This window comes from Hyla sarda, chromosome 4, assembly GCF_029499605.1.
Source record: "Hyla sarda isolate aHylSar1 chromosome 4, aHylSar1.hap1, whole genome shotgun sequence".
NCBI classification, from domain to species: domain Eukaryota; kingdom Metazoa; phylum Chordata; class Amphibia; order Anura; family Hylidae; genus Hyla; species Hyla sarda.
Genome location: NC_079192.1, coordinates 322754665 through 322769499, shown reverse-complemented (window position 1 = coordinate 322769499; position 14835 = coordinate 322754665). Strand labels below are relative to the sequence as shown.

Here is a 14835-nt window from a genome sequence, read left to right as displayed (position 1 = left end):
TGCATATTAAAAGCTATGTTTTAGAGGTTCCCTTCTAGTCAATTCAGTTTTTTAGATCCCCCCTTTAGGCAGCACATAGATTCCTCCATATTAGGCAGCACATAGTTAGAGCCCCCCTTTAGGCAGTACATAGGTAGAGCCTCCCTTTAGGCAGCACATAGAGTCCCCTTTAGGCATCACATAGTTAGATCCCCCCTTTAGGCAGCACATAGATTCCCCCACGTTCGGTAGTACATAATTAGAGCCCCCCTTTAGGCAGCACATAGGTAGAGCCTCCCTTTAGGCAGCACATAGAGCCCCCTTTAGGCATCACATAGTTAGATCCCCCCTTTAGGCAGCACATAGATTCCCCCACGTTTGGTAGCACATAATTAGAGCCCCCCTTTAGGCAGCACATAGGTAGAGCCTCCCTTTAGGCAGCACATAGAGCCCCCTTTAGGCAGCACATAGTTAGATCCCCCCTTTAGGCAGCACATAGTTAGATCCCCCCTTTAGGCAGCACATAGATTCCCCCATATTAGGCAGCACATAGTTAGAGCCTCCCTTTAGGCAGCACATAGAGCCCCCTTTAGGCAGCACATATCTAGATCATTCCCCCATATTAGGCAGCACATAGTTAGAGCCCCCCTTTAGGCAGCACTGGTTTTATTTCACAGCCAAAAAAAGGTATTTTTTTTATTTTATTTGAACAACTGTCACACCAAATGTGATTTGCACTAGTGTGACAATGAGCAAAAAAGGTTGCCAACAGAGTTCCCCTTTTAAGCAGAGGTCCCCAACCAGGGTGCCTCCAGCAGTTGCAAGACACACGGACTGAACTTATAGCCCTTTTAATACTGTAGTTAGTTGCTTGAAGGAACTTAAGTTTTACACTGGAGTACCCCTTTTAACCAGCGGTTCCCTCCCAATCACGGTGTTGCAAGACACAGACTGATATTTGAGCCCTAAAAAGGGCTTTTTTGATTGCTGTCCTTAAAGTAGATGTTAGACTAGTGCTTTAGAAGTAAAGTGGACCCTGAATACACCACCTAGCAGCAACCTAGCTATCGCTTTCCCTATGACAGCAGGAGCAGCTTCTCTGTCCCTCCACTTTCTAAGCCCGCAGCATGCCAAATGAAGGTAAAAATGGCGTCCGTGCAGGAGGTAGGAGGGTCTGGAAGGGAGGGACTGCTGCTGATTGGCTGTAATGTGTCTGCTGACTCTGACTCACAGGGTCAAAGTTTACCGCAATGTTAAAGTATAGGGGGCGAATCGAACTTCACATATGTTCGCCCGGCGATGCGAAAGCAAACATGCTAAGTTCGCCGGGAACTGTTCGCCGGCGAACAATTTGCGACATCTCTATCCACCACATCTAATATATCTTTGCTAATTATAGGCTCCCATGATTAATCGCCAAAATTCCCATTACTGACAGCCACAGCTCACCTTATAGTGATAGCCAAAGGCAACTTCCACCTCAATTCTTCCAGAATCCTAGTTTATTTGTGAGATTTGACATGTGAATGGATAATTGCCCAAATGTTACTTCCTTAATATTTCTCTTTATCTCAGACATCCTCATTCAAGAGAAATATTTGTATATAGAAGTGGTGTATATAACAATAATAATAATAGCATATTTATAATGTCACATATGTTTAATGTCTATTTGTCTGTTACAGTTATCTAAATGCATCCAAAACATGAAGGTTGTCTCAGGGGTGCCAAAAAATATGTCTACAAATAGATAGAAGCCACCAAACTTTCTCTTCTCTGCCTCTTCAATAAAAGCTTGCCTGAAAGTGTTATTCTAACTTCTGAGGAGCATGTGTCAAGAACTACAAGAACTATCGCAGATTGTGACTTGGGACTATGTAGAAAGTGTATCGGTGATAACAAGTACAACTCCTAATAACATTTTCAAGAATTCTTTTGCTTTGAGTAGACTAATAAAATGCAACAAAACAAGTTTTGTATTGCCTTTGTATTGTTGCTTGAGATGTGCACATTCAAAGGTGTACATGAGTTATGGTTTTACAGTAAATAAACACAAAGATGCAGTGTTACCTTTATTTTACACATAAATCGCAACTGTCATGAAATCATGGTGCAATAACCTGCACACAGCCTTTGTACTGTGTGTATAGCAATATTTTTACATGAAATTTGCAGGCTTTCATAACGCAAAAAAATGGTTTTATTCAAAGCCACTGATGGTCAGATAGGCGTGGCGTGAGGTATGTGATGCCCCGCCGCCACCACGCCCACCCCCAAGCCTACCCAGTATGTCAGTGCTGGAACAACTGTGTGATTGACACACAGGTCCCAGCACATGTGCCCTTCAGCTAATCTAACCTGCACGCCGCTGTGTGTCATCCAGCAAGCGCTCGCTCCCGCCGTCATCTTCCTCCTCAGTGCGCCTGTGCAGTGCTAGGTGCAGAGAGCATGCTTCCTATCTGCACCTAGTAATGAGAAGTTATCTGATTGCGCACTGCTCTGCACAGGCGCACTGAGGAGGAAGACGGCGGCGGGAGCGAGCGCTTGCTGGATGACACACAACGGCAAGCATGTTAGATTATCTGAAGGGCGCATGCGCTGGGACCTGTGTGTCAATCACACAGCGGTCCCAGCGCTTACACAGGCGTGGGGGAGGGCGTGGCGGCGGGGCATTGCGTACCTCACGCCACACCTATCTGACCGTCAGTGGCTTTGAATAAAAGCATTTTTTGCCATAATGAAAGCCTGCAAATTGCACAAAGATTTCATGACAGTTGCACTTTAAAAGAGCTCAGGGTAGGATAAAAAAAAAACCTGCACCTGCTGTTCTGATGCTCCTGGTCCTCACTGTTTGTTTCCTTGTCTCTTCAAAATGCATACTCACTTTGACCGACATTAGCCACTGATTGGTTAAGTGTGCATAAGAGGAGGGAATGGTAACATTGAATTGGCATCGGCCTCCCGCGGCAGCATGAGGAAACCACATAGTGCCTGAATGACACAGCCTGGACTGGGGGCCGAAGGAGGAGACCATATAGTGGCTGAATGAAACAGCGTGGAGGAGTTGGCAGCATGAGGAGACCATATAGTGACTGACACAGCCTGGAGGTGGCAGAAGCATGAGGAGACGATATAGTTGAAGAATGAGACAGCCTGGAGGTGGCAGCAGCATGAGGAGAACATATGGTGGCAGTATGAGACAGTCTGGAGCTGGCATCAGCATGAGGAGAACATACGGGGGCAGTATGAGACAGTCTGGGGCTGGCATCAGCATGAGGAGAACATATGGTGGCAGAATAAGACCGCCTGGAGGTGGAATCAGCATGAGGAGAACATATGGTGGCAGTATGAGACAGTCTGGAGCTGGCATCAGCATGAGGAGAACATGCAGTGGTAGTATGAGACAGCCTGAAGGTGGTATCAGCATGAGGAGAACATATGGTGGCAGTATGAGACTATTGTCCATTGTAGCAGGTGGGGGTAAAAAATTCCCATATTAGGCCCTACTCTCGTCCCATTAATTCCCTTCTTGGCAAGTGTTACTCACCCTAAAAACGGCGGCCCCACACAGGAAACTCTCTCTCTTTTTCCACCTAAAAACCCTGTGAAATGGCAGTGTTTGTAGGTGGAAATAGGGAGAGGTTCCTGTGTGGGGCCGCCCATTTAGGGCGAGTAACACTTGCCAAGAAGGGAATTAATAATGCGAGAGTAGGGCCTTACATGGGAAGTTTTTACCCCCACCGGTTAAAATGGACCATTTGTTGTTCCCTTCCACCTTTTAAAGGACTTTGCATCACATTAATACTTTCTGGTGTAGGTCACACAAGGTGTTTTTTGCACATCTTTCCTTTTGTTTGATTTAAAAAAAATGTTAGGTACATATATTTTGTCATAAGAAAAGTTAACTTTTAGCTAATGCATAGCCTTAATACGTACTTGTGGTCTGATGCGGAGGAATGTCTGTAACTGGGGAGCAGCACCTTAAATATGTTTTGCACAATCCATATTTGTGAAGTGTTGGTGTGGCACCATGGTCAGTCTACTCTGAAGCATCGGGCATTGGTCGGTGGAAATACTGGCTGATCCATGCCTGATTCATCTTCACAAAGGTCAGTCTCCACATTTTTTGTGGACATACGAGTTCTCCTTTGGATTACTATGGCCTCCGCCGCACTAAACAACCGCTCTGATGGCACACTACTGGCAGGGCCGGACAGCTTTTCCAGGGCAAACTCTGCTAGTTGCGGCCACAAATCAAGTTTGGCTGCCCAGAAGTCCAGCAGATCTTCCAGGTCTGTTGGCATGGTTATGTCAAGGTATGCCACCTCCTGCTGGTTCAGGTCCTGCTCCAGGTCTACCTGCTGCTGATGAGTTGCTTCACTATGCGGTTGAAGAAAGCTACTCATCAGTGACTGTAGACTCAGGCTGCTGCTGATGGAGCTAGTACTGCTCCTGCCACCCCTCCCCAGAAGCCATGGCAATGGAAGGTGAGCACAAGGGGCCCCCGGAGTCTGACCTGCAAGAGGATGGACGATGGCGCAGATAGGCATCGGCCAGCTGACTACATAGGATGTCTCTGTAGTAGGTCAGTTTGTCCTCCCTCTCAGTGGGTGTTAAAAAAATCCATCCGATTGGATCATCAGGGAATCATTTATGGCTTTTCTCTGTTCGTATAGTTGGTCCAACATATGGAGGGTGGAATTCCAACGTGTTGAAACTAAAGATGAGCGAACTTATAGTAAATTCGATTCGTCGCAAACTTCTTGGCTCGGCAGTTGATGACTTATCCTGCATAAATTAGTTCAGCTATCAGGTGCTCTGTTGGGCTGGAAAAGGTGGATACAGTCCTAGGAAAGAGTCTCCTAGGACTGTATCCACCTTTGCCAGCCCACGGGAGCACCTGAAAGCTGAACTAATTTATGCAGTATAAGTCATCAACTGCCGAGCCGATGGATTGCTGGCGTAATGACTGACTCGAAGAAGGAGAGGCAGGAGCATCTGGAGCAACAGAAGAAGAGTATGACACACAGCTCCCTTCGGCTGAGGTGATGGAGCCTTGGCTGGCTGAAACAGGCAGCGGCATGACACTGGGTGATGCAGCATACCCGACCACCACATCGGAGCTACGGTTCTCCCAGGCCACTATATGTTGACACTGCATATGTTAACGCTGGGCCGAGGTAGCAACATTTGGACCCTGGCCCTCGCTTCACCTTCTGTCGACACATCTGGCATGTGGCCAGGTTAACATCCTCCGGATGCTTGATGAAAGACTGCCACACCGCCGAGTTGCTGATTTTCCCACCAACAGTCCGCACTGATTGACTGCTACTGCTGCCGACTCCAGGAACCCCTGTTCCACTACCTCCCGGGAAGGTAGGCTGCCGCGAAGCAGGTGGTCACGTTTGGCTCCAGACTTTCCACATCTGCCACCATGCTGACTGCCAACCATGCTACCATCTTGTTGGCTCAGCTGTTGCCTCATGGGCAACCTACAACCCTCTTCTCCTGATGATGATGAAGCCCCTTCTGCACCAGACTCCCAAGTGCGATCGGTTTCATCATCATCGTGTTGTGTCTGCATGTCACTGATGTCCTCCTCAGGTTCCTCAACAGTGTCTGCTTTAGGAGCCTGAGCGCTCGCAACACCACCTCCCACGCCACTCTTCTCATCCCTACTTGCCCACCTAGTGGAGGAAGCTGTGGATGTCTCCTCAGCTTCTTGGCTGGGCAGTAGCTGCTGACTGTCCTCTAGTAGAGCATCCTCACTAAATAGTGGAGCTGAACCCACAGCTTAAGATACTTCTGTGGGGGAGGGAACAGCATAGGACAGAGTCAATGGGAGGACATAGACTGCTCCCGGACCATTGTGTCTGAGGAACCCACCGACTGTAGACTGGGGATGTCAGATGTCACTTGTGATGAAGTGGATGACTGTGTTAATCAATCAATGACAGCAGATTGGTTGCTGGTCGAGAAAAGACCGCTAGCTGATACCGAAAGCTCAGGCCTCTCGCTGCCACTCTTGCTGCCACTCACGCCTAGTCGGCTGCGACCTCTGCCTGATGAATTTAGGAGTCTGCCACTTCTCTGGGCATGTCTTAGCACTTTTCTGGCTGACAAACTCAGTGCCTATATGAGGGGAGAACAATACACTCTGCTACGCTTAAGACAGCATTTGTATACAACACTAGCAGGTGTGTACTTTTGGCTGGCCTTTCACAGTATTTAGGCCCTTAAGACTTTAACAGGAACAAAATGGTACACCACTTAGATGTACGTACTGTATGTGATATGCACTTATAAGGGAAGTACAATCTGCTCCACTACACTTAAAACAATATTTTGCTACAACTCCAGCAGGTGTGCACTTTTGGATAGCCTTTCACAGTATCTAGGCTCTTAAGACTTTAACAGGAACAAAATGGTACACCACTTAGATGTACGTATGTAGTATGCACTTATGAGGGGAGTACAATGCGCTCCACTACGCTTAAAACAGTATTTGTCTACAACACCAGTAGGTGTGTACTTTTGGCTGGCCTTTCACAGTATCTAGGCCCTTAAGACTTTAACAGGAACAAAATGGTACAATACTTAGATGTACGCACAGGTTACACTTAATAGAGGACAATACACTTTTAGTGCTCTGCTCACCCTAACTGGCTGGCTACTATTAACTCTTTAGTTGTTGTACACACCAGTGCGGCAGCACACTGTGCTACACCCAAAATTGCATTTTCTCTCTCAACCTCACTCCCTTTCCTGTTAGTTCTTCTAGGCTGGATTTGGGCTTGAGGTGAATCACTGTTGCAATACACCCACAAATGCACTTTCTCTCTCAATCTCTCTCACTTCCCTATCAGTGCTTCTAGGCTGGATTTGGGCTTGAGGTGAATTGCTGCTGTAAAAAAAACTTTTCTGTGCAACGCACTGCTCTCTGTCCCTCTCTCTCTCTGCAATAGAACACTGATGTGAGTGGCCACAAGATGGCTGTCGATTATATAGGGCGGTGACATCACAGGGGTGACTGGCTGCTGATTGGCTCCATGCTGCATGTGATTCAGGATCATCCCGCCGACCCTTGTTCCCACCTTCCCAGGATTACTTGCCCCATGTTTTCATATGTGGATACGCCATTTTAGATGCCTGGCCCCTGGAGCCTGGACCGCACTAATTGGAGTTTAATAAAGCGATTTGCGCAATCGAATCGCGTCGATATTCTCATTCGTTACTAATCAAATTTTTCCTGAAATTGGTAATGAATTCAGATTCATCAGATTCGATTTGCTCATCCCTAGTATTTACAATTGAGAGAGGCTTAAAAATACACAAAAAATACACTAAAAATTTACATTTATTTAAGATCTCTACACATTAATTAATTTAGTTTATAGCGGATTGTCCGGTAGAAATAAGTCAATGAGAACTGTGTATAGGGGGTTAATTAGGAAATCACTAGATAACTTTCATGAAAGGATTAAACAGAAATGGGTTAAAGTAGGTGAGAATCTGGAAGATCAAACATGGGATAATATATGGGTAAATGTAAGCAAATGCTCCTTCAATAAAAAGTTTAAATTGTTACAGTTAAGGATCATTTACCAATTATACTATTCCCCCTTGATGTTATGGAAGATAAAATGCAGAAAGAATCATAATTGTCCAAAATGTGATCAGTTTTGGGCTGATTTCATTCATCTTATTTGGAATTGCCCCGAGGTGGCCCTTTTCTGGAACGAGATAAGGGAATGTATTTGGGATAAGTTGAAACTTGACTGTGAATGGAATATAAAATCGGTTGTTCTTGGCGATGGGTCAGAGTGGGGTATGTTGAAGAATTTATTCCCTAAATTAACCATACTAGCTAAACAACTTATTTTAAGATTTTGATTCGTGCCTAAAGCTCCTACTTTTCAACAATGGAGGGTATTAGTAAAGAGAATAGAAAACTATGAAAGGGCAATAATGGGTAGCTCTAGTAAAAGAAAGAAGCAATTTGAGGTATCTTGGGGCTTATGGTAAAATTTTCCATTGATAATTGATCTACTATTGGGGTATATGGTATTATGATTATTATTTTATTCATTTTTTTCTCCCCACTCCTGGGTGGGGAAAGCAGATGAGGTGGGGGAGATTGATTAAAGGGGTACTCCGGTGAAAAACTTTTTTTTTTTTTTTAAATCAACTGGTGCCAGAAAGTTAAACAGATTTGTAAATTACTTCTATTAAAAAACCTTAATCCTTCCTGTACTTATTAGCTGCTGAATACTACAGTGGAAATTATTTTCCGTTTGAAACACAGAGCTGTCTGCTGACATCATGAGCACAGAGCTCTCTGTTGACATCTCTGTCCATTTTAGGAACTGTCTAGGGTAAAAGGAAATCCCCATAGCAAACATATGCTGTTCTGGACAGTTCATAAAATGGACAGAGATGTCAGCAGAGAGCACTGTGCTCGTAATGTCAGCAGACAGCTCTGTGTTTCAAATAGAATTTCCGCTGAAGTATTCAGCAGCTAATAAGTACAGGAAGGATTAAGATTTTTTAATAGAAGTCATTTACAAATCTGTTTAACTTTCTGACACCAGTTGATTTAAAAAAAAAATAATAATAATTCACCGGAGTACCCCTTTAAGTGTGTATTATGATATTGTAAGTATTTGTGATACAATGTTAATATTTTCAGAAAATAAATAATAAAAATAATGCTTGTTGAAAAATGTTTGTTAAGGGGTGGGTTACAATCCAGGACCAGTACGCACTCACATACAAATAGACATACAACTCTTTTTCTCAGCTATGTGGCAGGAGGGGTTGTAATTCTGTGAAGGGGGAGGATGGAGGAATATAGGAGGCAGGTTAAATAGGTTTAATACCAAACCAGAAACAGCAGGAGGCCAAACTCCTTTGTTGTCTTGCTCTGGCATGAAAAGAGGCGGCAGCAGGGAGAATGGTGTCAGGGTGAAATAAACAGCACAACATTAGCTGGGGCCTACTGCTGCTAACAAGTACTGGAGCATTGGGATCTGATTTACATAACTCTATGTAATGTAAGAGAGCTTTTTATTTGATTAGAGATGGCTTTATTTTATTTTAATTTTTTGGTAAAAAAAAAAAATCCTGTAATTGAATTCATACATGTTTTTTTGTTTTATTTAGCACCTGTCACTTGTGAGCATCTATGTACATGGTCACAATGGTTTGATGTGAATTATCCCAAATATGAGCCAAATGGAGGAGATGATGAGACCTATGAGAACATTGAGAACGCTGGATATAAAGTGTGTGAGAAGGAGTCATGGAAGACAGAGGACACTTCCTGCAGAGCACAGAAATACCCTGATATACACCTAGACCAGCTGGGACAGATTGTGACCTGTGATGTCTCCACTGGGCTCACCTGTAAAAACCAAGATCAGACAGGGTTCATGCATGTGTGTCTCAACTATGAGATCAGTTTTTACTGCTGTAGTCCTGATTGCATTTCTACAACCTCTCAGACTACTACCTCACCAACCACCACCATCACTGAGACTACATTACCAACCACCACCATCACTGAGACTACATCACCAACCACCACCATCACTGAGACTACATCACCAACCACCACCATCACTGAGAATACATCACCAACCACCACCATCATTGAGACTACATCACCAAGCACCACCATCATTGAGACTACATCACCAAGCACCACCATTACTGAGACTACATCACCAACAACCACCATCATTGAGACAAAGAGAATACAAAAAAGAAAAAAATGGTAACAATTACGTTCTGTTTATTCTGTGGGTCAAAATGATTAAAACTGTAGCCAATTTATGTTGTTTTTATGTTATTGTCTTACTTAAAAAAAAAATCTAATATGCTTAACATTTACCTACTGTAACTAGGGATGAGCGAATCGAATCTGATGAATCCGAATTCGTTACGAATTTCAGAAAAATTTGATTCGCAAGGAACGCGAATCACTTCATTAAACTTCATTAAGTGCGGTCCAGGCTCCATGGCATCTAAAATGGTGGATCATCATGGGAGGACATGAGGCAAGGAATCCTGGGAAGGCGGGAACAAGGGTAGGTGGGATGACCCTGAATCACATGCAGCATGCAGCCTATCAGCAGCCAGCCACCCCTGTGATGTCACAGCCCTATATAACCTGCAGCCATTTTGAGGCCAGTCACTTCAGCCTTTTATTGCAGAGAGAGAGAGAGGGACAGACAGCAGTGTGTGTTGCACAGAAAAGGATTTTTCCAGCAGCGATTCACCTCCCAGTTACATCAACTTTCTATTGCAGAGAGAGAGGGACAGAGCAGTGTGTGTTGCACAGAAAAGCGTTTTTTTTTTGCAGCGATTCCCCTCCCAGTCACATCAGTGTTCTATTACAGAGAGGGGCAGAGAGCAGTGTGTTGCACAGAAAAGCTTTTTATATCAGCGATTCACCTCATACCCAAATCTAGCCAAGAAGCACTGATAGGGAAGGGAGTGAGATTGAGAGAGAAAGTGCAATTTTGGGTGTAGTACAATGTGACGGTGTGCTGCAGCACTGTTGTGTACTGCTAATGTTGTACATACTGTCAATACAGTTTTAAGCGTACTGGAGCGCATTGATCTCCCCTCATAAGTGCATACCACATATGTACATCTAAGTGGTGTACCATTTTGTTCATGTTAAAGTCTTAAAGGCCTAGATACTGTGAAAGGCAAGGCAAAAGTACACACCGGCTGGTGTTGTACACAAATACTGTTTTAAGCGTACTGGAGCGCATTGTCCTCCCCTTATAAGTGCATACCACATGCGTACATCTCAGTGGTGTACTATTTTGTTCCTATTAAATTTTTAAGACCCTAGACACTGTGAAAGGCCAGCCAAAAGTACACACCTGTTGATGTTGTAGACAAATACTGTTTTAAGCATAGTGGAGCGCATTGTACTCCCCACATAAGTGCATACCACATACATACATCTAAGGGGTATACTATTTTGTTCCTGTTAAAGTCATAAGAGCCTAGATACTGTGAAAGGCCAGTCAAAAGTACACACCTGCTGGTGTTGTAGACAAATACTGCTTTAAGCATAGAGGAGCGCATTGTCCTCCCCGTCCCTGTCCTCCCATTGCCTCTGTCCTATGCTGTTACCTCCCCCACAGAAGTATCTTATGCTGTGGGTTCAGCTCCACTATTTAGAAGCATGATCTACTAGAGGACAGTCAGTAGCTTCTACCCGGCTAAGAAGTGGAGGAGACATCCGCCGCTTCCTCCGCTAGGCAGGAAAGTAGTGATGAGGAGAGTGGTGTGGGAGGTGGTGTTGTGAGCGTGCAGGCTTTTGAAGCAGACACTGTTGAGGGACCTGAGGAGTACATCAGTGACGTGCAGACACAACTCGATGATGATGAAGCCAATCGCACTTGGAACTCACTCAATCGCACTCTACTCTGCGGTGAAGCAGTTTTTCCTCAAGCATCAGGAGGATGTTGACCTGGCCACATGCCAGATTTGTCGACAGAAGGTGAAGCGTGGCCAGGGTCCCAATGTTGGCACCACGGCCCGGTGTCAACATATGCAATGTCAACACAAAGCAGCCTGAGAGAACCGTGGCTCTGATGTGGTGGTCCAGCCTGCTGCATCACCCAGTGGCACGCCATTCCCTGTTTAAGACAGCCAAGGCTCCACCACCTCAGCCGAAGGGAGCTGTGTGTTATACCCATCTTCTGTTGCTCCAGATGCTCCTGCTCCTCCTACTTCGAGTCAGTCATTCTGCCAGTAATCCATCGCCAAAGCCATGTCCAAGAGACAACAGTATGCGCCCACTCATCCAACGGTGCAGAAGCTAAATTCGCTCCTGTCCAAATTGCTGGTGCTGCAGTACCTCCCTTTTCAAATGGGGAACTCTGCACCTTTCAGGGAACTGAGGGCTTGTGACGAGCCAAGGTGGAGTCTCCCAAGCAGTCATTTCTTTGCGAAAAAGGCAGTACCAGCCCTGCACAATTTTGTGGACCAGAAGGTGGGCCAGTCCTTCAGCCTGTCGGTGTGTATCAAAGTGCACGGCAGCGCCGACATGTGGAACTATAACTACAGTCAGGGACAATACATGTCTTTAAGGCCCACTGGGTGAATGTGGTTCCTGCACAGCCACAACATCAACTTGGACAGGTCACGCTGCTTCCACCTCAATGCTCTTAGGCCATTGGTCCTGTGATAGTGTGCAACTCCGCCTCCATATCCTCCACCTTGTACTCAGCCTCCACTGCACGGACAAGTCTCAGTGCCAGTGTGCTCAGTGTGACGATTCCACACGTTGAAATTCCACCCTCCATATGTTGGACCGACTATACTAACAGAGAAAAGCCATCATCGATTTCTTGATGATCCGAGCGGATAGGGGGACTCCCCTGTATAACAACGTTAAACAGTGGCAGCTCATACGTGACACCTGCCGTTTGGTCAGGCCCTTTGAGGAAGCCACATTATTAGTCAGTCACCAGGATTACGGGATGAACAACGTCATTCCACAGCTTCATCTACTAAGACACCTGTTGAAAATGAGGGCTGGTCAGGGCACTGGAGACATGGCGCCTTCATCTTATGGCCACATGAGCCCGTGGCAGTATGCAGTGGAGATGGAGGCAGGGAGTCCCTCTGAGTCACTTGCACAAATGGCATGATGCATGCTCACTTGCTTGCGTAGTGAGTGTCACCATTCGGCAGCAGGATGACTTCTGGGTCTCCACCTTATTGGACCCTCGCCACCGGCACAAAATGGCAGCCTTTTTTACACCCACTGAGAGAGAGAGGACAAACTGACCTACTACAGAGACAGTCCACTTAGTCAGTGCCATCCTCCATCCTCTCGCAGGTCAGACTCAGGGGGCCCTCTGCGCTCACCTTCCACTGCCATGGCTGCTGGGGATGGGTTGGGTGGCAGGAGCAGTACCAGCTCCATCAGCAGCAGCCTGAGTCTATAGTCGCTGATGAGTAGCTTTCTTCATCCGCATAGTGAAGCAACTCATCAGCAGCAGGTAGACCTAGAGCAGGACCTGAACCAGCAGGTGGTGGCATTCCTTGACTTGACCATGCCAACATACCTTAAAGATCCGCTGGACTTCTGGGTAGCCAAACTTGATTTGTGGCTGCAACTAGCAGAGTTTGCCCTGGAAAAGCTGTCCTGCCCGGCCAGTGGTGTGCCATCAGAGCGGGTGTTTAGTGTCCAAAAAGAACTCATCTGTCCACAAAAATGTGAAGAGACTGACCTTTGTGAAGATGAATCAGGCATGGATCAGCCAGGATTTCCACCCACCAATGCCTGATGCATCAGACTAGATTGACCATGGTGCCACACCAACACTTCACAAATATGGGTAGTTCTAAAGATATTTAAGGTGCTGCTCCCAAGTTACAGACATTTCTCGACATCAGACCACAAGTAAGTATTGAGCATATGCATTAGGATTAGGAAAGGCGTGCAAAAAACACCTTCTGCAACCTACACCACCAAGTATTGATGTGATGCAAAGACCTCTAAAAGGTGGAAGGGAACAATGTATGGTCCACTGTAACCAGTGGCAGTAAAAACTTCCCCTGTAAGGCCCTACTCTCGCATTGTTAATTCCCTTCTTGGCAAGAAGGAACCTCTCCCTATTTCCCCCTACAAACACTGCCATTTCCCAGGGTTTTTAGGTGGAAATAGAGAGAGTTTTCTGTGTGGGGCCGCCCTTTTTAGGGTGAGTAACACTTGCCAGGAATTACCCCCTTAAGGACCAAGCTAATTTTAACCTTAACCCCTTAAGGACCAGGCATTTTTCGTTTTTTGCACTTTCGTTTTTTCCTCCTTACCTTTAAAAAATCATAACTCTTTCAATTGTACATAAAAATTTGTATTATGGCTTATTTTTTGCGCCACCAATTCAACTTTGTAATGACATCAGTCATTGTACCCAAAAATCTACGGCGAAACGGAAAAAAAAATCATTGTGCGACAAAATTGAAAAAAATGCCATGTTGTAACTTTTGGGGGCTTCCGTTTCTACATAGTACATTGTTCGTTAAAAATGACAACTTTTCTTTATTCTCTAGGTCCATAAGGTTAAAATGATACCCTACTTGTATCGTTTTGATTTTGTATTACTACTGAAAAAAAAAAAATACATGCAGGAAAATTTATACATTTAAAATTGTCATTTTCTGAGCCCTATAACTTTTTAATTTTTTCATGTTCAGGGGGCTATGAGGGCTCAATTTTTGCGACGTGATCTGAAGGTTTTTTCGGTTTCATTTTTGCATTGATCGGACTTTTTCATCGCTTTCTATTCATCTTTTCTTGATATAAAAAGTGACCAAAAATACGCTATTTTGTAGTTTTGAATTTTTTTGCACGTACACCATTGAACGTGCGGTTTAAAAATCATAATATTTTTATAATTCGGAAATTTCCACACGCGGCGATACCACATATGTTTATTTTTATTTACACTGTTTTTCTTTATTCTTGGAAATGCCCGGTGATTCAAACTTTTTTTAGGGGAAGGGGGGGCTATAACATTGCATGTACTGATCTTTACCATTGATTGATGCATCTCCATAGGAATGCATCAATCAGTGTTTTCGGCGATTGAATGCTCAAGCCTGGATCTCAGGCTTGAAGCATTCATTCGGCGATCGGACTGCAGGAAGGAAGGTAAGAGACCTTCCTCCTGCAGTACAGCTGTTCGGGATGCCGCGATTTCACTGGTTTTTGCTTTTTACGCACAGGTAGGCTAGCGTTAGGTCCCGTGCCATCTGAGAAACCTTGGCGTTGGTGTGCGGGCTCTGGTGTGTCCTTAATATAAGGATACAGTGGCGAATGTC

General features: G+C 45.1%; 1 protein-coding gene across 5 annotated transcripts in view; it reads left to right on the top strand.

Moving 5' to 3' along the window:
* LOC130369567 (ranaspumin-like) overlaps positions 1–9794 on the top strand; it is a 120696-nt gene extending 110902 nt beyond the window's left edge. For 4 of the 5 annotated variants that reach the window (XM_056574967.1, XM_056574966.1, XM_056574968.1 and 1 more), the window contains exon 15: positions 9142–9794. In XM_056574967.1, coding sequence (XP_056430942.1) covers positions 9142–9758 — 617 coding nt within the window. In that variant the 3' untranslated portion in view covers positions 9759–9794. Of the gene's footprint in view, positions 1–1664; positions 1938–9141 lie in introns of those variants that run through there. The other variant, XM_056574969.1, reaches the window with a different exon arrangement.
* Positions 9795–14835: the final 5041 nt, after the last annotated feature.